The sequence below is a fragment of the Apis cerana genome, linkage group LG15, assembly GCF_029169275.1.
Source record: "Apis cerana isolate GH-2021 linkage group LG15, AcerK_1.0, whole genome shotgun sequence".
Classification (NCBI taxonomy): domain Eukaryota; kingdom Metazoa; phylum Arthropoda; class Insecta; order Hymenoptera; family Apidae; genus Apis; species Apis cerana.
The window spans coordinates 822,000-846,573 of NC_083866.1; the positions used below are offsets into that span (position 1 = coordinate 822,000).

A 24,574-nucleotide genomic window follows, 5' to 3' on the forward strand; every position below is an offset into this window, starting at 1 on the left:
ATTATTTTCAAGATGTTTTTTATTATTATATATAGATATTTAGTATTACATAATTATTTTATAAAAAATAAACATTGTATAAAAAAATCAACATTACAAAAAATAAATTAATTGTTTTTAGACATAGTGAATTCGTGTTATTTGAATACGTGTTCCAGAATATAAATGCTATATTCTATTAATTAGTTATTTGAACAATAAAATTTCGAATTTTAGCGACATTTTTCTGTATTTCAAAATGTTATTCAATAATTTCTCTATCAAAAATTTTTATTATTATTAGAATCATCGATAAATTTTAATGAAATCATTTATTATATTTTTCATGAAATTTTTAAAGAATTAAAATAATTTTAATTTCGAAACATGAGAATCATTATATATGGAGAAATAAGAAGGAAACAAATTTTCGACGGAGTAACGATTTCTTGGAAAATCGCAAAGTCCATAAATTCTGGTTGTCGCAGATGAACGGAAGTTGTCAAGGTCCGCGAAACGGAAATCGAAACGAATAGACTGGTCACGATTTCTTGGCAAATAACGTGTTTCAAACAAACGGAAGCAAAGCAAACGATCATAAAACTTACAAAAAGAATTTGAATCGTTGGAATTTCGCCAGACTTGTTTAATTTATAATCATTACAAATTTACTTTCGAATACTTTGAAATAAAATATAATTAAATATAGTTTGAATCATAAATATCTATCTTTAAAGAAATAATATATTAATGTATTCATTATTTTTTAGTGGTTCGTACATGGTTTTCGTTCAGAAACGATTTTAATTTATTATTCGAAAATGATAAAAAAATTTTCATAGTCAATAAAATATTTTCACACGTATGATTGATGTAAATTTATATATTTTTTTATAGTTATAATCTATTTACTTTACATGCACTTACTCGTTTTTAATAATCTTAATTATTTTAAAGTTTACTTTAGAAATTTGACATAGATAAAATTGTTATAAAAAATTTGTAATAAAAATATAAAAAAAATTTTTATATTATATGATGTAATTAACAATGTAATAAATAATAAGTGATTTATTAAATTTTTTATTATTTTACAAAATAAAAATGCTTTTTTACTTCTATAGAAATTTTTTTTATTAATAAAATGAATTCTTATTAATAAATAATAATTTATATAATTTAGTGTTTATTGTTTATAGAAATAATCATTATTGTTATCATTATTTTTGATATTTTACAGTAAATCGGAGTAATTTCAAAAATTTGTAAAAAATTAAGATTACTAATTATTGTAAAAAATATATTTTTTCAATTATTGTTTTTTTATTAATGTTAAATAAAAGCAATAATTTTATAAACTTTTAGAAAAAATTTGGAAATTTTTCTTTTTAATTCTTCTAAAATTGTTTTAAATGAAACTATTCCGTTTTTGTTGCAAAGTTCTAAATTTTAATTAATTAATTTCTATAGATATTAATATACAGATTATAATTTGATAAAAATTCTTCTCTTTTTAAAAAGACAAACAACTTTTTTGTTCAAAGTTTCTTTGTATATTCTTTCATTTTTTAATATAAAATAAATTTTTATTCATATTTTGAATATTATATCATGCAATATTATATCATGCATATAATATAGACAGATAAAATATATATTTAAATATTTTTCAATGTTCTATTATATACTTATTTATATACCTATTTATATATTAATAAATTATTATATCTTATATCTTAATGTTCATTATTAATTAAATAATTGATAATTGTTTTATTATTTTAAAGATTTCTTCCGAGTTCATTTTTTTTCAAAAATAATTTACAATTTTCAAAATAATTTCAATTTTATTTACTTAATAGATATATGCATAAAAATATATTTAAAAAAATTCTCTCTTATTTTTTATTTTTTAATTAATTAATTTATTATTATTATTTAATTTTTATTTCTATAAAACATATATATAAAGTTTTTTTATTACAAATCACAAATTAAAATAATAATTTCAAAGATAAAATTTCTATATTTAAATAAAAATACTTGAAGTAAAAATTCTAAAAATGATTTTATCATCTATGCAAAATATTTTTTCATAAATTCTTTTAAAAAAATATATATAGATATTTAATAAACCCTATCGCTATATTATATATTCACCAAAAATTTATCTATGATCTTACCTCTTGACTGCCTGAAATCCTCATAAAATATTCCCAATCAAAATGTAGCATTCTCAAGATCACTACTATCTATCGCTTACAATAATCTACTTTTTTTTCTTTCATGGATCCTCATCGTGAAGATTCAAAAGAGAAGGGGAATTAGGACCTCCATCGTTCGTCTGTATTTCAACGTTGTTCGGCCATAGAAGCCCCGCGATATTTATGGAGGCAATTAAATTCGCAGGAACATGATATTCTCGAAGCGTCGAACAGGAAACGAGAAAGATGAAAAATTGCGAGTAAAAGAAAAAAAGACAGAGATGGTGGCACGTGGGAGGATCATGCATACATCTAATGCATGCACAAGGGAAAGAGCAGGAGCCCACGTTTCACGGTCGTTAATTTGTCCCCTTTTATTTTATATGAGGCGATCCGCTTTACGAAGTACAGTATTAGATTCGAGAGTTTGTCTGTGTTATTTTCCGCGCTCTCTCGGAAGCAAAATTTTTTTCTTTCTTTATCTATCTACGATTTCATCTTCTTTCGAGAAAAAAATAAAAAAAAATTATATGGGAAGGAAATTAAATAATTTTGATGAAGAAAGAGTTATTATTACAGATCTTAAACGTATAATAAAGAGACAATGTGAATCTGTCAACATTGTCTTCATGAATTTTAATAATTTTGAAATATATAGATAAAATTTTTTTTATACATTTTTTTTTAATACAATTTTTGAATTATTTATTTTTTGATATTATATTATTGATTCTACTTATAGATATTATCTACGATAGTATATATAATAATGTACTATTTATCATTTTTATATTTAAATAGAATAAGATTAATATTGTATAATTTTAAATACTTTATAATATTAAAATAATTTAATCGATATTTATACAACTTAATATGAAAAAATATTCAAAAATAAATTATTTTTATTATTGTGAAATATTTATTAATGAGGGATTTTAATTATTTTTTTTAGATTCATATTACATATATCTAATACTTTATTTATTACGATATTTTTTTTTTAATTTTATTTAATTTAAAAAGAGAGAGTAAGAAAGAACATTAAAAATAAAATATATTTATATATTTTACATTATTAATATATACTTTCATATATAGTGAAAAACATGAATTTTCATATACTTTTATAAGAATATTTATCTTATAATTTAAAAATTATAATTTTTAATAAAGATTTATGTATATGTAGAACATATGAATTATATATGGAGCAATTTTTTTATTAATAGAAAATCTCTTTAATAAAATAACCTCCATCTTCAATATTTCATCTTATGAAATATTGAATAGTTTTTAAATACAGTCTTTAGTCTATATAATCACAAAGTTTTATCAAAAATAAAAAATTTCTCTTATTTTTAATTTCTAATTTAATAATGATATGTAGTATAAAGAGACTATTTATATTCAAGATATATATAGATATATATAGACTATTTTTATATTTTTACATTTTTATATTTAAGAAATACTTTAGAGACTCGATTCTACAAACTAAAACAAAAATTGATACAAAAGAATTATAATAGAGATTTATCTGTTATATTGTAAGCAATTAAAATTTATATTAAATAAAGCGAGATAGCGATAGAATGAAACATCTCTATCTCCGTCATACTATTATTTCGTTCTATCTTTATCTTGTTTTATTCAACATAAACTCAAACTGCTTATAACTTAATCTCAATTGACATTTTTATATATCAATTTTTATGTTTATTTTAATTTATAGATTTGATTTTGCAAAATCTCAAGAATATATTAATATCTTGTACATAGAACATTGGAATAACTTTTAAAAGAATTGTTTTTCCCATTTTTTAAATATTCTATAATAATATAAGATAATACAAAATTTTAAATTACAAAATACTTAGAATTTGATATTCTAATCATCTGTTATACTTTACATAGATATAAATTTTTGTTAAAATACAAATTTTTAAATCACGTAAATTCTTTTATAAGACTTTTTTGTAATTATGAAAAGATCGAAAAAAAATCTCAAATTATTTAGTTATTATAACATAGAAATCGTATGATAGAATTAAGGTGTCTTAAAAAACGGTTGGGAAACACTGTAGTATAGGAATGATAACTGGGCGAAGGGAGAGGTTCGACATTTCACTAGCTGGTGAAATAACGATGCGACCTTTAAACAACCACGATGAACAAGAGCCATAGCACGATGACCGAATTACATTGAACAAATCGTCAGAGATTCCTTATATTCGACGACTGGAAACTTGCATGATCTGAAGATTAACTGGCGTTCCAAAACATACTAAGAGGATTTTTCCTAGCACTTAGTTCTCTACGCTAAGAAAGATATGAAATGATCTTTATGATGAGATATATAGTGTGGAATAAATGATTAGAATATTGAATGGAAAAACAGGAGAACGATAGAGAGTAGTAAAAGATAAAAAATAGAACAAAGGCTAATTTAATATTTAAAATTATATTATAATATACATATTATATGTTCTGTTTTTTTTTATTCTGTTTTTCACTTTATATATATATATATAATATAATTTTAATATTAATATTTAAATATAATATATAATATATATTTTTTTGACAGTTCTTGCTTTTTTCATATACTTTTTAATTTTGAATTTTGAAAATTAATAAATTTTTTTATTTTTGTAATATATAATTAAGAAAATTTTCTTATTTTTTGTTAGGTTATAACAAAAAATAAATGAAGATATAAAAAATATAATAATATAACTTAATTAAATAATTTAAAAATATAATAATATATTAAAATAATTTTTGTTTAACAAAGAATATAATTTTATAAAAATCATAATTCCAGGAAATAAACAATTTTTTTCCACACTTTTTACTATGATTGTCCAAATTTAATATGTAGAAGTTACATTTAATTCGAAATAAAAATTTTAGGAAAATTGAAAAATAAATTTCAAAATTAAAGAATTATATATAATTATATAATACATAATTATATAATAAATAGAAACTTTTAATATTATAATAACAGAAATAAATATTATTTTTATAACATTATTAATAATAGAAATATATATTTTTTTGTAATAAAAAAAAAAACATAATGCACTGAAATTTCAGATTCGTTTTATTAAAAAAGAAATTTATTTTTTAATTAGCTAAAAGATAATTCTTCAGACATTGAACAGATGGTTCAGGATACTGCTATTTGTGAAAGAAGATTTTGAACAATATTCGCTTTATATATTTGTTAAAATTCGACGTGACTAGAATATTAACATGGTTTTGAGATATTTAATATTTTCCAGTCATGCCAGTCTCAACATCAATCAACATTATCCTACTCGAGAAGAATTATTGCAAACACTTCTTTAATTTCCTGGGAATAGTAAACTCTATGAATAGCATAGCCTCAGTCTCATTCTAGAAATTTAGATTGGAGATATCACTCAATCAGGGGCTGGTCCATGATGTTATTAACCATTTGTGAATTCCTTCTAAGCAATCTCGGGAAATAGAAGCATGAAAGGGATTTTAAAAGATACGAGTGTAAAATTTTTGGAACTTCAGAATTTTCTCAACATCAGAACTCTTTCAACTTCAGAATTGTTTGAATCTCAAAATTCTTTCAAAGAACTCTTATACCCTCAGAACTTCTTACATCTTAAAATCTCTTAAAACTTATAATCTTGAACTTTAGAATATTGTGATTTTAGTAATAAATGTAAATTTTCATTATTATATGAACTTTGTTCATATAATAGAGTTTACTAATCGTCTTATAATAAAGCTTGTTAAAGTGAACTTTGTAATAAATTATTTTTATTACTACATATCATATCTTTAGAAACGAGTTGGAGATGACAGTTAATAAAAGATGATTATAATAAATTGTTAATAAATTTGATTAGAAAATTACTACTAAAATAAAACAATAAAATTAGTAAAATTAAATATTAATAAAATATTTACAAACATTAATATACATTGTTTGTTGAAAAGATACTTATATAAAATCAATCAAGAAAATTAAAAGTAAAGTTAAAAAGAATAGTAAAAAGTAAAAAATTTAAATAATAATTGAAAAATTAAATATTCAATTTTTTAATATAATTTTTTTATATAATTGCTACCTCTTCTATATTATTACAAAAAATTTAATATAATCATTTAAAAATATTTTTCTAAATATTCAATTATATCATCTGCTCATTCATAAAGTTTCAGAAATTACAACAACGATGTGGAACCCTCAGAGACTAATATCAAAACATTGTTCACCTACATAGTATCTCGCAGCTTGACTTGTTCCTCCATTTGCGCGAGACATGTGCTTTCTACTTGGCGCCAGTCGCGTCAAAGTGCTGTATTTCTGAACTCAACCAAAGTCATTCCAAAACACGATCGAAATACTTTAAAAGATATATATGCAAAAAATAGCAATCTCGAAATGCTGTATAACTTATATCATTTAAAAAGATTATAAATTATTAAACTGGTTGTACATTTCTGCCATAAAATGCAAAATAATTATATATATAAAATTATATATATAAAATTCTATACATACATATATGTATAGAATAATTGACAATATTTAGCAAATTTAAATTTAACTGTGCTTATTCATTTTAGTATATTTATTATTATTAAATAATATTACTAAACATTATTACTAAACAATATCGAATATTGCATTTTTCAAAAATTGCTGAAAAATATTATATTTTTCAGAAATATTAATAAATATTATTCAATGAATTTATTTATTTATTTTTTGCAATATATAATATATTTTATACTTTAGAATCATTTTAATATTATATTTATTTTGTAGAAATAAATAAATTTTATGTGTAATATTATATGTATAAGAAATTAAATCAGATCCACATAAAATTTAAATTTAAATTGACATAAAAAATGCTAACATTTAGAATTTTGTTTTTATTTTTTCTAAACGAAATATCAAGATTATAAGTTTCTAATCACAGAGTGTAATGTATAACTCTAATAAATAGATTCTTGATAAAAACCTAAGTCTTAATAAATCAAAACATTATCAATATTATAATTAGTATTATATATCAATAATTTAATTTAATTATATATATATATCAATAATTAAATTTTATAATATTCATATTACGAAATTTATAATTAATTTCATAATATTTTAACTTATATTATAATGCTGCTTTATCATATTTTATTTTTCAATTTTGTAAAATTCAGATTTTCATATAAATTAAAAAAATCAATAATATTAAAAAACCAAAATTTTTCAGATTGTCATCAGGATTTGAATCCTAAAATTTTCTCATTTTCTTAACTTCCCCATAATTATTTAATATTTTTATATTCATTATACGAAATCTAGAAAATATTAGGATATTTTTTGTATCTTCAAAACAAATCAGTTTTTTATATAATTTAAAAAAAATATATTTTTCATATTTTTCAATAATTTTTATTTAAAAAGACCAATCCCATTATCATAAACGAAATTATATTGAACAAATATCGTTTAGACAAATTCTTTGATAATAATATAGAATCAAAGTCAATAAATATTAAATAAAAATAAATATAAAGGAAATAAAAATGCACCGTAAAATAGAATAACTTTTTTAAATTTTAATAAATTTTTCTTTTTAATAAATTTCCTTTTTATATACACATTTCGTAAACAAATGTATGTTTTAAAAAAAACCAACTTTAAATTTAATATTCTTTATTCAACTTTAAATTTAATCTTTTCTCATATTTTTTTAGTTCTTACACCATTTTTTAACATTTATATATTAATATTAAATAAAATCAAATACATTAAATAACACAAAGTTCTCTAACAACAACGGCTGCCATCTCATAGTGAACCAATTAACCAAATTTACTCAAATTTTTTAACAGATGATTTTTCACCAAGATTCGCAAAGAATCGTGGTGTCCTCGGACGTTAGTAAGCAGTCGCGACCGGTAGCCAGTACTGCCGTCTTAATGGAGTTCATAAAGATTAGAAGGAAGGCTGGGTTGGCTGGAGGGTCCGGTGAAACCACTCTCCCAAGGAACGAGTTATCGCCGCTTTAGATACATTCGAGGCAGCGTCCGGCCGCGAATATCGTCCATCGATAAACTTATCGCGAAATATCAGCTGGCGAATCCCCTCGGAGCAAGACTCTCGTTGGCTGACAAACTGGTTCGCCAGTTGAAAATCGCGACCGAGACGAGAGGTTGGAAAGCCGCGTTTTGAGCGGATCGCAAAAAAGAATAACAAGTTTTTTCCTCGTTCCATTGGATGAACGTTGGCTATATGTAAGTGTGTGAAAGAGGATGAGGAAGGTTGTGCATATGGTAATGGATCAAGGATATTTTTGGCAGATGTTGGTCAGGATTGGGGGAAGGAGAAGGAGGAGGAGGAGGAAAAGGAGAAGGAGAAGGAGGAAAAGGAGAAGGAGGTACTTCAAGTTTTCGCTACGGTACTCTGCAACTCAAATGCAAATTTTTGAACTGACTGAATATCACATAGTGATTCAGATTCTACAGAAATAAGAATGGAAATAATTGCATTTTTAATAAAAAATATCATAAACAAGCTTAGATTATTATTTACATATATTTTTTACATTATTGTACATATATTTTTAATGATTAATTAATAGAAAAACAATATTTATTTTTATAACTTTTTTATTGTTAACATTTATTTATAACTAATTCATTATAAAAATAATGTAGATAATTTTTCTTTTATAAAAAATATATTTCAAATATATTTCAAAAATATATTTTGAAATATAAATTTTATTATAAGTTTTTCTTTTCCATAAGCAGATATTTATTTGTAATTAAATTTTATTTTATTATTCAAAAAAATTACAAATTAAAAATTAAAAAATTATTCAAAGTAGTTTAATATATTATTAATAATAAACTTTTGTCTTAATAATTTTCATTTTGTTGTCACAAAAGAATTAATATCTTATTGAATTTTAAATTTAAAAAAAAAAAAAAAGAAATATAAAAAAGAAATATATTTTAAATCTATTGAATGTAAGAGTATCATTAATTTAAAACATATAATATTCTTTTTTAATATATATATATAATGAATTATGAAAACATTTTTTCTTTTCTAAATACTGTAAATCAAACATATATATTTTATACTCGAAGTCACACACGAATTCGATTCCCTGATTTCAATAAATATTATAATTTTTTTACAAGTTAGAAATGTTTATACAAAATTTTTTAATCATTTTAAGTATTATAAATTTTAACTTTTACTTTAACTTTAAAATTTAAAATTTATCATATAATAAAATTAATAAACAAAAAATATAGTCTAAAAAAATATTTGTGTTTAATATCATAAAAAATTATTTTTTTTTCACTTCTGAATTACATCTTTAAGAATTTTGTTTTATTCGTGTAAGATAAATGTATCAATAATTATATAGTAATTTATTCAACATAACAATATATTATGAATATTATTCATAAAAATGTTACTATAAGTTTCTTATATTTATAATTATATTTTTTTATCTTTTTGTACTATATAAGCTTTATTAATCTTTATTAAAATAAATTTGTGAAACATTTTTTTATTTATTAAATATATAATAGAATTCTAATAATTCAATTTATAAATTACATATTAGTTCTTATAAAGTTCTTATTTTTATATGATTTTTTGTTTTTATTTTATTACTTTCATTTCATTTTATTTTCAATTATAAATATTTATTTTTTTAAAATTTAATTTTAACTTCTTATCCACCATATGAACTATAAATGTCTATTTAATTTTTCAAAAAGTAATTAAAAAAAATTTTAGATAAAGTAATAAAATAAAATGCTTTTAGTTATAATATATAAAAATGCACATTTTACTATTGATTTTTTATTATTGATTTCATAGAAAATATATATTTATACTCCAAAATACAAAAATTATTTAAATAAATAAAATAAAAAATATAAAAAGGTATCTTATTTAAATAATAATATTTATTTTTGGAATAAGTTTTAATTTTAAATTATTATATTTAAAAAATATTCATTAGATTAATATTAAAATCAATAACAAATAAAAAAAGAATTAACGAAGTTTATTATTATAAAATTTTCTTATTAAAAATACGATTATGCGTAAACATATAATTTTTCGAGAATTTTATAAAAAAATAATTCTAATTTAAAAATATTTTATTTGTGGATTTGAAGATTCTCCTTTTCTTTTCAAGTAAAATTAAATTTTATTTTTAATAATAATACCAAAATTATCCATTTGTAAAATTATTTAAATTTAAATTATTTAATAAATTAATTTGTAAATTCTAAAAAATGAAACCAATTTGAAATCAATAAAATAGATGAAATTATATTAATAAAATGAAATCTTTTGAAATCGTTTAAAATAGTAAAATCGCTTAGAAAATAAAGAGTAATACAAAAAAAATAAATAAAGAATATATAATACATTGTAATTTTAATTACAGTTATATCTAATCAATCACTATTAATAAAATTAAATAATTATAAATAAAATCTTTCTTTTTTAAAATCGATTTTAGATATTCAGAATTATTTGAAATCATTTAAAATTGCATTCTTTATAAAATCATTGAAATAGTTGTAAAATTATTTGAATTTTTAAATTATTTAAGTATAACAGGATTAAATAATCAATTTCTTGGATTCTCTCTATTAAATTTCATTTTTAATATCAAATATTTATTTGTTTTTTTCTATTTTTTTAACACTTTTTACTTTATTCCATATTTACAACATAATATTTTATTATTTATATATTATCATTATATAATAGTTTTTTAAATTAATTTGTTTTAAATTAATTTGTACAAATAATTTTCTTCTAAATATTTATTTCAATTATATTATTATTATTATTATTATTATTATTATTATTATTATTATTATTATTCAATTAAATATTTTCATTTTACATTTGAAACAAACAATTGCAAGAAGAGATTCAAAGAAACAGTGAATCATAGATAGTCCATAGGTAACCTCAAAAACAAATTTGCCCGAGCATAAGTGATATTTGATGCTATAAAAACACAGTCAATAAATATGAAATGATATTTGTAATTCCAACGTTAATCTACCTGACAGATTAACTGCAGACAAAAGGATACACAATGACGAAAGATAATCCATAATGATTAATGACTCCGCGAGTCTCTGAAAGATGAAACGTTGTAAAAACTGCAATCTGAAACTGTTTTTCACGACGCGTAGCCTAATAATCTTGAAATTTATATATTTATATATTTATATTAATTTATATATTTATAATAAACAAAATTTAAATATAATATACTATACTTGACTTATATCATTAGATTTAAATAAACATAGATTTATATTCAATAAAACTAGATTTATATATCAAGATTTAAATTTAGTTTTACATATAGATTATAGTTTGAATTCGCAGTAAATAAATATTAATATTATTTATGATATTTTTCTTTAAAAAATTTTAAGATGGCTATTTGAAGATCAAATTCATATATGTCATGCAATTCTCATTTTTTAAATAAAATTTTCCTCACAATCCCATAGCTAAAATATTATAATATATTTAACATCAGTATAAAATTATTAATTGCTATTATAATTATTTATTTAAATATATACATGAATAATAAATATATACATTTCTTATAATCTTACAATATTTTATTAGATAATAATAATAAAAAAAACGAAATTTAATTAATAAAAAAACAAAAAATAAAGTAATCATTTCATGGAATGTTGAACATTGTTATCTTCAGTATTATAATGAATTTAGATTTTTTTTTTTAATAAATAATTACTAGTATTCTATACTATATTATTTATTACTTTAGTCATTTCTTAATAAAGAATCATTTCTCAATTTCTGATCAATTTTGATACTTGAAAAATTAAAAGAAAAGCATGATAAATTGATATTTATTAATTTTTTTATGCCATTGAGACAGCTAAAAAAAAATAACATAATAAAATTAAAGATATTTGACAATTTGAAAAAAAATTGATAATTTTTAATAAATAACTATTTTCCTAAAATTAAAGATTGTTATTTATATAAGTTTTCTCATAATTTTCATGTATAAAAATTTGATCTTTATAAAAATATAAAAATAAACAATAATGGAAAAAAATATTTAATTATATGATACATTATATTTATAAACTATTAATAAAAATTAGTATAAATAAAAGTATTAATAAAAATAAGTATAAATAATATTATTTCAAGCAAGAAATAAAAATCTTTTGTTATTATGACTTATTAGTTACTATGTCATCACAAATGAATTAAAAAGCAATCTATCTATTATCTGTCAATTTAGAATTTATTTTTTATTCTTTATATTGATCTAAATAATAATGATTAAGAAATTCTTTTAATATCATTTTCGTTAAAATGAAAACAATAGGAAACGAGATTTAAAAAATAGAAAATTATATATAATAAAGATAAGTGTACATAACGATAATAATTGACAAATTTTTAAATTTTTTGTTAATAAATTTCCTATATAAAATATTTTCTAAAAATATTTTTAATAATAAAAAAATTTGAAACTTTAAATAAATTTGAAAAATTTTTATATTAAAATTTGAAAATTTTTCAATTTTATCTAGTCAAAAAATAATCTAAATTGTAATAGATTAGATAATTATATATATTATTTAATACATAAAATTTTTTTATTATTTTCTTATCTTAATTTAAAAATTTATTTTTTTCAATTATTAGTTCCTCAAATTTTTTTAGATTCTTCAATTTTCTGTTAAAAGATAATAATTTTTATTAAAAAATTTTTCAAAAATATTTTGTAAAAAATCTGAAAAAAATTTGAAAAATTTAAAAAAAATAAAAAATTTTAAAAAATTGAAAATTTTTTAGTTAAAACTATAATATAACATATAAGAAAATAAGCAAAATTGTATATCAAATTAAAAAATATTTAATAAATTTTTAAATTGTCCATAAATAAACTTCTTTGTGTAAAATATAATTATATAAATCTTTTTAATAAGTAAAGAAAACAAATTTGCAAATTTAAAAAAACAAAAAAAATTTACAAAATAAGAAATTTGAAACGAAAAAAATTCAAGAATTTTCCAATTAAGATCAGAAAGTAATCTAAATAATACTAGAAAGAAAAAAATACAGAAGAAACAGAGTGACGGTATCATTATGGCTGTTAGATCATCTATCGGATTCTAACTGAGTATGCAGAGAAGTTGGTAAATGAATACAAGAACACAAGCGACGAGTAAAAAAGTGGGAAACGTGTCTTCGCTAACGACGATCCGCATTCCTATGGGGATCGCCCAGGAAATTCCTGTTTCAGGACTGCAGCCTATAAGATATCGATATCCGGTTCACCTACGTGTCACTGCCTTTTCTAACCAAGGATAAGCGAAAGCATTCGTGTCAAATTCTATTTCATGTGGAAATACATCTTTGTTGCTTATCATAGTGGAAACTGGATGATTTTAATTCTTTACATATAGAGAGAATTTTTTTGATTTAAATATGAAATTATAAAATGGAAGAAAATATGTAAATATAGATAATATAAAGTTTTGATATTTTTTTTTATATAAGTATCATTATTTATTTATATAAAAAATATAGATAGATGATTATTAGTCATCAACGATTAACAAATGATATAAGAATAGTAAAAATTATTTTGATGTTTTTATTGAGCTATTAATAGAAAAAGAAAAATGCAATTTATTTTTTTCATCTTAGTATTTATAATTATTTTTTATTTTATACGAAAACATTATTTATTTCGATATAAAATAATAATAATAGACAATAAAATTAAAAGTATAAATGTATTTATATATAAAAAATATAATAAAATATAATATAATGAATATAATTTAAATTGATAAAAAAATGATATTTTGTTCAATATTCAAGTTTGAATGAAAATTATTAATGTTTTAATTGAAGAAATATACAATGGCTCACAAAAATATTCCAATATTCATTATTAAACTTTTAATAATAAAATATGTGTTACATTTGGATTATCAAGATAATGTTATAATTACAATAAGATAAAAATATTAAGAATATGTATATAAAAGTTCAAAATAAATTGTGTAATTTGTAGAATTTGAATATTTGTAATAATATAATAATTAATGGTATAGTAAAATTAAAAATTAAAATTTCAAAGTTTTTGCGCCATCTCAAAAATTAATTTTACAGAAATTATTTTTTATATTTAATATAATAATAATAATAATTAAATAATAATAATATAATATAAAAGTATAATATAATAGTAATATAATAGTAATAATATAATATAATAATAATTTTTTAAATCCTTCAGATTTTTTTCAGATTTTTTACAAAATATTTTTGAAAAATTTTTTAATGAAAATTATTATTTTTTAACAGAAAATTGAAGAATCTATAATATAATAGAATAGTAATAATAATTAAATATGAAAAATTAAAATTAAATTTCTTATTATTTTTTATTAACTTTAATTTTTTCATTTTATCGCATCACCTAACTATCAAAATTTCTCCTAATACTTGTAATATTTTTAATAATCGTTTTAGAAATGTTCATTCGTGATTCTCAACACGAGATTTTCATCGCGTGATTTTCCATTCAAGAACGATTAAACATCGTTCAACGGTCCATCAATCACGAACGATAGATTTTTAAGGGAACCATCTGTAACTGGAAATGGAAGGTTATCGCAAGATACACACGATAAAGACTACCGTTTGCCAGCTTTCTCTTCATTCGACACAAAACACGCAAACCGTGTGATTCACTCTTGAGTAGTCTTCAGATATTGACTGCTCAAAAGATGCGAAAAATATAGTGAGATTTGCATATGAAACAGGCTCGAAAGGAGCCTGAAGACTGTTCAAAAAGTTTCTACTATACGTAGTATTCATTCAGTACATTGGAATGACGAATGAGCCGAGACGAAATGCAATTGAGTTTCCCTCTTTTGTGTGAATCTTGTATGCCATGAAAGCGAAATCGTGTATCTTTCCATCGTCAATTTTTGATTGATTTCAAGTTAAGATATCTTTTCAAGAGATTGTTAAATGATTTTGATAAGCTTGCTAAAAGCTGTACTTATCATTTATAACAGATACAATTCTTAATACAATTATGATACAATCCTTAAAACTTTTGCAACAGTTACTCGATTCCATAATTGAATACTAAATAAAAAATATATCTTGTATTGAAAAATATTTTCTGAAACTTTAGATTTAAAATTTTTTTTTTATGGAGAAAAAATTTAAAAAATTGAAAAGAAAATTTCTGATCTCTTTTGAAATTTATTAAAATAAATTAAAATAAAATTCTATATATTATGTCTGTTATTATTTGTATAAGTTTATATTAAAATTAATATATATATTTCATAATTTATTAAAATTATTTCTTTGTATTTATTATATTTATATATTTTATTTATATTTTTGTATATTAGATTCTATTATTTTTAGATATCTTATCTTTACATATTAAATAAATAAACTATTTAATACAATATAATACAATATAATATGATAAAACATCTATACATAAATAATAGCATACAAATACTATAAATAATAATAAATTATTATAATTCAATATTTTTCTTCGCAATAAATTAAATATAATATCTCCATTGCAAAAATAAAAATGAGAAAACTTAACTAATACATAATTTTTTTCAATAATTACATGAATGGATATCTTCCATTTATTATATAGCTCTCTTTAACAAATCGAAATCCATTGCTATCAAGTTATTACAGAAGCTGGACAAGGTTAATAAGTGGCTGTTCATAGATTTTTATTATAAACGTTCAAGATATAAAAAAAAAATAGCAACTGGTTTGATTTCCTAACTTTCTCCTATTCGACTCACGCAACGTTAGATGATGCACTTTAAGTTAAGCCTTAAAACAGGGATTACGTAAAATGCACAATTAAAACTAAATTCATTTTTATATTATTTTTTATTTATCGTAGGATGGAAAAAAAAATCATTTCAACAAAACTAATTCAATCATCTGAATTATAATTGAATTTTGAAATTAAGTGTTATTGTAATTAACGATCTTAGTATCAGATCAAAAATGAAATTTGTATTGTAAAAAAATTGATAAGAGGATTGGTGAAAGGAAAATAAGATAATTTTTCAGATATTCAATCCTTTATAATTCACATAAAGGTTATAATGAATTGTACTATTATTATTTAATTTTAAATTTCAATATTTTAGAAATACCTATTTTCTTATTTTTATTGTTACTTAGCATAGCACTATATAAGATAATTTTATTTATATCATCTATTAATATTATTAGTTTATGAAATATGATAACTTCAAATACATATTGTTATTTATATGATAAATTTATTATGGAAAATGATTTTCTACGTTCATAAAAAATTCTATTTTTATTTGAGCTTGAAAATAGATTAAACAATTGTTTCAATCAGACATAAAACAAGACAATTTAGTTTTCATTTGTATTATATGAATCTAAGAAAAGTTAAATACAATTATTTCTGAAAAAAATATTTGTTATCTTCTTGAAATAATTATTTCTTTCATTCCATAAATTCCATAATGTAATATTTAAAAAAATAAAAATATTTCAAACATTATATATATTTTTTTAAATAAGAAAATTTTTCTGTAATGCACTGTTTACTGTACCTATCTAACCTAGTATATTTTTTTATCTTAATATAATAATATATGAATTATTCTATTTATATATGTTAATAATATTATTATTATTATCTAACGAAATAAAATAAATTTATATTAAAATCATATTATGTTAAAAATATAGTATTACTTTATAACATAAAAATTAATTAATTTCATATTTTATTAATATTTATTTAAAATGAATTATTAAGAATCTGGTAACGAATGAAAATATATATATAGTTATTATTAACTCTTTATATTAATAACTCTTATTCTTTTTCTTATCAACTAAATTTTACAAATTTTATTTAATATTATATGCTTACATAATATAGAAGCAAAATGATGTTAAATATAATAATAGAATTAACAATTGCAGGTGCATATTTAAATTTCAAATTGAATTTTCTTAACAAAATCTTGTATTTAAAAATAATCTTAATCTTCATGATCTCATATTAAATAGGATACAATTATATTCTGTATTTAATGTTCTTTTTATTATAATTATTGCTAAATGTATATGTAAGTAAAATAGATAGAAAAAAATTAGATAAAAAAATAAATATGTTATATATTATAACTATAAATTTAAAAGAATTATATTTTTAGAATATTTTGCATATATATATATATATATATATATATATATATATATTGATTATATGCAAATCTCATGATTTTCTATTTTTATTTTTTATTCAGATTTGATTCAGATTTTTTTATTTAAATCAAAAGAAAAACAATTAACACTTAAATTCTTTTATATATTAAATTAAAAAATAAATATATAATAAATAATAAAGTGGAAAAATTATATATACTTATACCTCTCGATATTATGAAGATTAATTAAAAATATCTATAATAACAATTTGATCATCAGTATTTAAATATACAAATTCTTAGCTATAAATGAAGAATTTAAATTTCCACTTATGTTTATAATGATTATCACTCGAACTTTCATGACATTTTATGTCTATTTAATAAATGTAATACGTCTAAAAATATTTCAAATACAACGTTAAACTTTATATCTTAGAGGAATGCAAAATAAGTAAAACTAGTGAAGGAAATACAAGAAATTTTACAAAAACCTCTTTCTTACAAAAATAATCTTAATTAGAGACATAAAAAACAACAAAAAGAGTCGACAACCATTCAACTGTTCAGAGGTCTCGACCCACAAGTGAAGAATCCGGAATTTAAATCGGTCCGCTAGTATAGACCACCGATCGGAACATGTCTAACTCGCTCGTCCAAGTCGGCCAACCGATCGTTGGACGATTCGCGCGCGTAAACAGATCGATGTCCGAGCGAAGATCGCGTGAACAGTTTCTAGATGAGCGAGCAATCGCAACCACTACCGGGTGTCGTGCTCGAAATGGTCTCTGATGTCGGAGAGTGCGGTCGGTGTGGCGCCTCGTTTCGCGTTTCACGCCACCAGGCACGGATCCAAGTCACTGTGGATAGACAATGTGCGTGTGTGGATCACGTGAGAGGAGACATGATGAGAGAGCAGGTGATAGGAAAAAAAAAAAATAAGGACGGTAGACTGCGAATTGCGTGGTGCACGCGAAATCTTGCCTCGTCTAGGAAACGTTTCGCGAAGATTCTGTTACCGGACACATGCGAGAAGTATATGTGTGAGAGCGCATCTACATGCGTGCAACAAAGTTAATATACATCGGGAAAGTGAACTGTTAGATTAATAGGCTGAATATCGAAGAAAGTTATGATATTATGACAGGAATTTTATACGATTGAGAAGTAAAAGAGAAGAATTAGATAGTAATAAAATGTGAAAAATAATATATGTAAGTCATAGATAGATATTTAAAATGGATTATAAATAGATAAAATAGTCAAACGCAAAAGTTTCTAAAAATATTTTTGCTATTATCAAAATATCAAAAATAATTGTTATTTTTTCTAAAGAAATTTGTAGAATATCATAGAATAATATGGTAAGGAATATATCTGTTTAACAGATATCGATAAATGTTCTATGTAAATAATGTATTTAATGTAAATAAATAAAACAGATAAATATAAAAGTTTTCGAAAAATTTTTCATTAAAAATTAAAAATTGTTATTTAGATTAATTTAAATAAAGAATATCATTGAAAAAATATCGTTATTAATATAATACTTTTATCGATATTCAAAATTTTTTATCGTTTATTTTTTATTTATTTATTTTTTTTATTTTATTATAATTTTATAATATTAAACTTATAATATATATAATATATATAATATATATAATATATATAATATTAAAATATGGAATATAAATTAATAAGTGATAATGACTAACAGTTGAAACTAAATAGTGTTTGAGAAAAAGATAAAAAACTTAACTTTAAATATAAATAATAAAAGATTAATGGATTAATAAAGATTTAGTTTATAATTTTGTATAAATAATTTAATACTTCAAATGTTTCATAGTAAAATGAATTTTTCATTATATATAAATTTTGTATTTGTTATATTATATATTTTTTTGATATATTAAATAAAATAATATAAAAGAATTTTCATGATACATATATATATTTATTTTAGTTATAATATAATTCAAATATATGTATATATTATAAATATATATATAAAAAATTCTGATAAATTTTTGATAAATTATATATTTCAAAAAAATAATAAATTTAGTTTTATATATATATCATTATATATATCATTATATTAATATTTGCAAATAAAAAATTAGATTATTATTTATATATCATAAAAATATATTATTAATAATAACATAATATTTTATGTAAAATTGTTTGTTAATATAAATAAAAAAAAAAGATCAATATGATAGTCATTTCTTAAAGACCTCTGACTGTAATTTGTCACCTGAATTGCGAACTAGGACTCTTAAGCATCTCTAAGCACCGTTAGGTATTCCATTTCAATGTTTATGCATGACAGGAACAAAAAGCATCAAATTAACTCTCTATAGTACTCTTCATTATATTTCGATTTCTTTGAGAATATTCCATTCACTTACTTAAAAAATAAAATAAAAATTTATTTGAAATTTTGCTTGTTTTTTGAAAAAAATTTTGAAAAAATTATTGTTATTGTTAAAAAAAATCTCTTAACAATTAACTTCAAAATCTATACTATATTAAACAATATAAAATATATTATCTTTTTTCAGAATTTTTGAATTTCAATCATTCAAAAAACTTTCAAATTCATATAAACTTTCAAATAAATATAAAAATAAATCAAAGCATTGTACAATGAAAATTAAAAATTTCTGTAATTTTTATTAATTTTGTTTTTCAAATTTAGCAAAAATTATAAAAAAATTAAATTAAAAAAATTATAAAGAATTAAATGCACAATTATCATCCTACATTATGAACTAGAAGTATCGAATACTCGATTAGTAGATGTATTATTATAGAATGTATGTACTATTATATAGAAACTGTTAGATATTTCGAGTATATTGTTTGTGATCAATGAACTCAAAAGAAAAATCAGTTCGAAACTTTCACTAGCGGATAAATGTTCCAATTATTTATATTCCTATTTATTATTCAATAAAAATAAATCTCAATTTTTATCATAATGTAATAAAATTCTAAATTTAATATAAAAAAAATAATAAAACAATAATATTAAAATTGTGATACTATTATTGTAAAAATAACAAAGATTCAATTTAATCTTTAATGAAGTTAATTGAGAGTTATAATTGAAAACTTTTCCAATTTTTAAAAATATTATTTTCATTTTGTATAATGACTTCAAAAAATATACCAAATATTATGTAAAAATAAATTAATTGGTATTATTATTCTTATATCAGTTTGTCACTTGATATAATAGTTGAATTACAATATTTTCAGTCAAGTCATTTTATCATATTTAATTTTATATTATTTCATTTATCAATGTGACGAAGTCTATCAATGATATTTATCTTGCAATATCTTATATTTACAATTTTTTTCAATTTTAATAACATATTTTCTTTTCACGATACTTTTAATAGGATTCGAAACACATTATTTATCGATTCATATTTTAAATTATAATTTTTCTTGGTCGTTGTGATCTTTAATTCACTTGGTTGTTAATCTCTGCAATATAACTTGTATTACACACTTACCGAGCATGATCCAGATCTCTCTTATTGCCGAGCAACAGAGCAGTGAAGTAGGATGGTAAACGTAAATCAGCCAATTGCTTCAGCAATCCACGGGCTTCCTGAAAACTTCGTTTGCATGTTACACTGTAAACGATTACGAAAGCCTCGCCCCATCTTATATGAGAATATAGACAACCATTTTCCTGAAACAGAAATAAAATCCAATTATTTAGTTAAGATTATTTGACTTTTTGACTCTATATGAATCAATTTTTTATTTCTTTATTTATTTAAAAAAATTTTTTTATTTATTTTGAATTGAAGTCTATGTGAATTTTTATTGGTAATTAAAAAAAATATTTTTAATATTAATTAAAGTATTAATAATATTAATTAAAATAATTGTTAATTATGTATTAATTAAAATTAATTAAAAAATATTAAAAATAATTATATATATCATTTATATATAATTAATACTGATGATATTAAATTGATATTACTTAATAAAATAGACTAACTTATCAATCTCAATTTTTTAAGTATTATTTTAATTGTTTAACTTTATTTTATTATATCTTATATCATTAAAACCAAAATTGTTAAAAAAACTTTAAAATTATTATATATTAATATTTTATAAAATATTTAATTTAGAAAAAATGAATTAATGTATTTAAATGATTTTGTATTATTTTATAAAATAAATTATTTATTTTCTATTGTTATTTTATTATTTGATGAAATAACAGATTTTGATGAAAATAACAGATTTTTAATATACATCAAACGTTTATATTATTTTTTTTTTACTAATATTATTATTTACTTCGAATATTCAGAAATAAATTTTCAATTAAAGAATATATAACATTAATATAAATAATCAATTTTTCACTTTATTATTTTTAATATATCTTCTTTTAAATTCTTTTATTTGACAAAATAAGAAATATGATAACAATTAAAATATATTTTTAAATAATATATAATTAATGTTTGAAATAATTATTTTCAAATTATTTAAAATAAATTCCATCTCTATCTTCTATGAATTATTTTTAAAACTAAAAAATCATATGAAAAAGATACACTTATATTTTAATTATATATCTTAAAATATAATCATATGAAAAAAATAAACTTATGTTTTAATTATATGTTTTAAAATATAATCGACCTTCTAATTTCTTTCGTTATTTAATCGAAATTTTATCAAATAGTTCTGATCGTCGATTAAAATTCTAGATTTAGAAAATTTGAAAAAAAAATGGCTGTTATATAATTGATTTTTTACAATATCGCAATTTAGAAATTACAGACGAAATTATAAACGTATGATTTTGATTTTTTTTAATATAGAAAATATAGAAAAGTATAGATATATAGAAATATAGAAAAATATTTCTCTAATAACAAAAAGGATTTTTCATAGAAAAAACTATTTCTATATATAGAAAAATATTTTATATTTTATTTTTATTTCAAAGAATTTCTTTCGTAAAAAATCATATTTAATTTTATTATATATTATTTTTTATTTATTATTATTATTTTTCATTATATTTTATATTATTTATAAAGAACATTCTTATTATTATTGTAATATAATATATATTATATAATTTATTATATAAGCTATATTTTTTTTTGTTACCAATTTTGTTATTACTTTATTATATTTTTGATTTCAAAGACTTTCATTTTAAAAAATATTTCCTGTTTTTCTTTTTTATAAAAACTCGTATTTAATTTCATTCATTTTATTATTATTATTTTTTATTTATTATTTTCATTTATCGTTATTTTTGATTATCCATAAAAGAATTATTTTTAAATATAACGAATGTATATAGAAAGGATATTAGAACTAAGAAATACATTATTTTCTTAATCATAATTTTATAAAAATGTAAAAAATAATTCAATTTCCTACTAAAAAATTATGAAATTAAAATATTATATAAAGTAAATAATATAAAAAAAATTCATTAATTAATTTCTAGTTATTTTTAATCATCTGGTCATATATCAAAAAAGCATTACAAGAGAACGAAACTCATGTTAAAAAATAAATTTTCATCTCGTTTCTGATCATCTCGTTTCTAATCATTATTTTTCCATCCAGGGCACCGCTTAATTAACACGTTAATCAACATTCCTAAAGCGGCTGGAAAGTTCCGATCTAGATCTTCGATGATCGCGCACACGCTTCACTTTTATGTTTTATCCCTTACATATACATACATATGTTACATACACGTATACACATCGAAGAATTATAATCTGGGTCCGAAGTAAGCAGCGACGATTCGGCATCGATTAAACGCCAGCAAATTGCTTGGTCGCGACGATAATTGAAATAGAAACAATCTAAATCGGTACTAACCACGTTCTATTTTCAAGGCACATTCGAAGGCTGGCCTATGACCTTCCGACCGATCCTCGATGCTCGAAACATTTCCGATCCGATGATTCGGGAGAAGAAGAAGGCTGTGCAGCCACTTCGTTCTCGATTTTTTTCTATTTGTTTCGAGAATCGTGTCTATTCAATGAAAACGAACTTTCGCTTTCTGTTAATGATAATAATAATGTTTATCTATTTACGATTAAATTCTTCAACAGAAAAAAGAATTGATAAAAAAATAAAACAGAATAACACAATGAAAATAAAGATAATTATATAGAATAATAATAACATAATTTAATTTAATTTAAATCTAACCAATTTAGAAATTTATTAGGAATTTAATTTAAATACATTTCAATACTTAAAATTATATTAAATTCATCTATTCCAAACTTTGGATAATTTTTGGGTAATTATATATATCACAAACATTTTTGTATATGTTTCGAAAACTATTATATGCTGTTATTATATAATGAAAAATGTTTATATATATAGAAAAAAGTTTTTCAAAATTAAAAATATTGACAACATATTTTTAACAGCATTAAAATGAATAAGTAATTATTCTCAATAATTATTGTTAAAATTAATCATTATAAATTGTGAAGTATTTGAAAATCTATTCCATCTATTCAAAGAATTCATTATGAGTGGAAGAGAATAAATATTCTTTATTTTTTAAATACATTTGATTAAAATATATTCTAAAATATAAATATTAAATATGATACTAAGTATTTTTAAAGAAATAATTTATATATATATATGTATATATATACTATTCTATACTATTGCAAATCTATTTATATAAATATATAAATTATATTTATATTAATTTATATTTATTTATATTTATATTAAGATTGTTCTTAAATTGATATAGCTGTTTAATTCATATTCATTGAATATTGATAGGAAATTAAAATGAAACAATGTTACTCGAGTTATAAAATAGAACATTGTACTATTTTCCTAATCAAACATATGACAATAGAGAAAAATAACTGTGTGTCGCTATTAATATAGATTTATAACTCTAACTACTTTGAATACGAAATATATATATAGATTGAAATAAAACTAAAAATAAGTTTATTGAAGAAAAAAATATAACTATATAT

At 19.9% G+C, this 24,574-nt stretch overlaps 1 protein-coding gene and 1 long non-coding RNA gene across 8 annotated transcripts in view; one reads left to right on the forward strand and one right to left on the reverse strand.

The window, feature by feature from the left end:
- LOC107996040 (ras-related and estrogen-regulated growth inhibitor-like) overlaps nucleotides 1–24,574 on the reverse strand; it is a 233,704-nt gene that overhangs the window by 98,616 nt on the left and 110,514 nt on the right. For all 6 annotated transcript variants that reach the window (XR_009832780.1, XR_009832781.1, XR_009832779.1 and 3 more), the window contains one exon: nucleotides 21,062–21,243. Coding sequence is in view for 3 of the 6 variants with exons in the window: in XM_062085332.1 (XP_061941316.1) it covers nucleotides 21,062–21,243 (182 nt within the window). In the remaining 3 variants the exon portion in view is untranslated. The remainder of the gene's footprint in view (nucleotides 1–21,061; nucleotides 21,244–24,574) is intronic.
- LOC133667361 (uncharacterized) lies at nucleotides 8,298–8,760 on the forward strand. Of its 2 annotated transcripts, none has more exons than XR_009832787.1 (2): nucleotides 8,298–8,480; nucleotides 8,533–8,760. It is a non-coding gene; the product is annotated as an uncharacterized LOC133667361 (long non-coding RNA). The 2 variants fall into 2 exon arrangements; XR_009832786.1 differs by having other exon boundaries at nucleotides 8,547–8,760.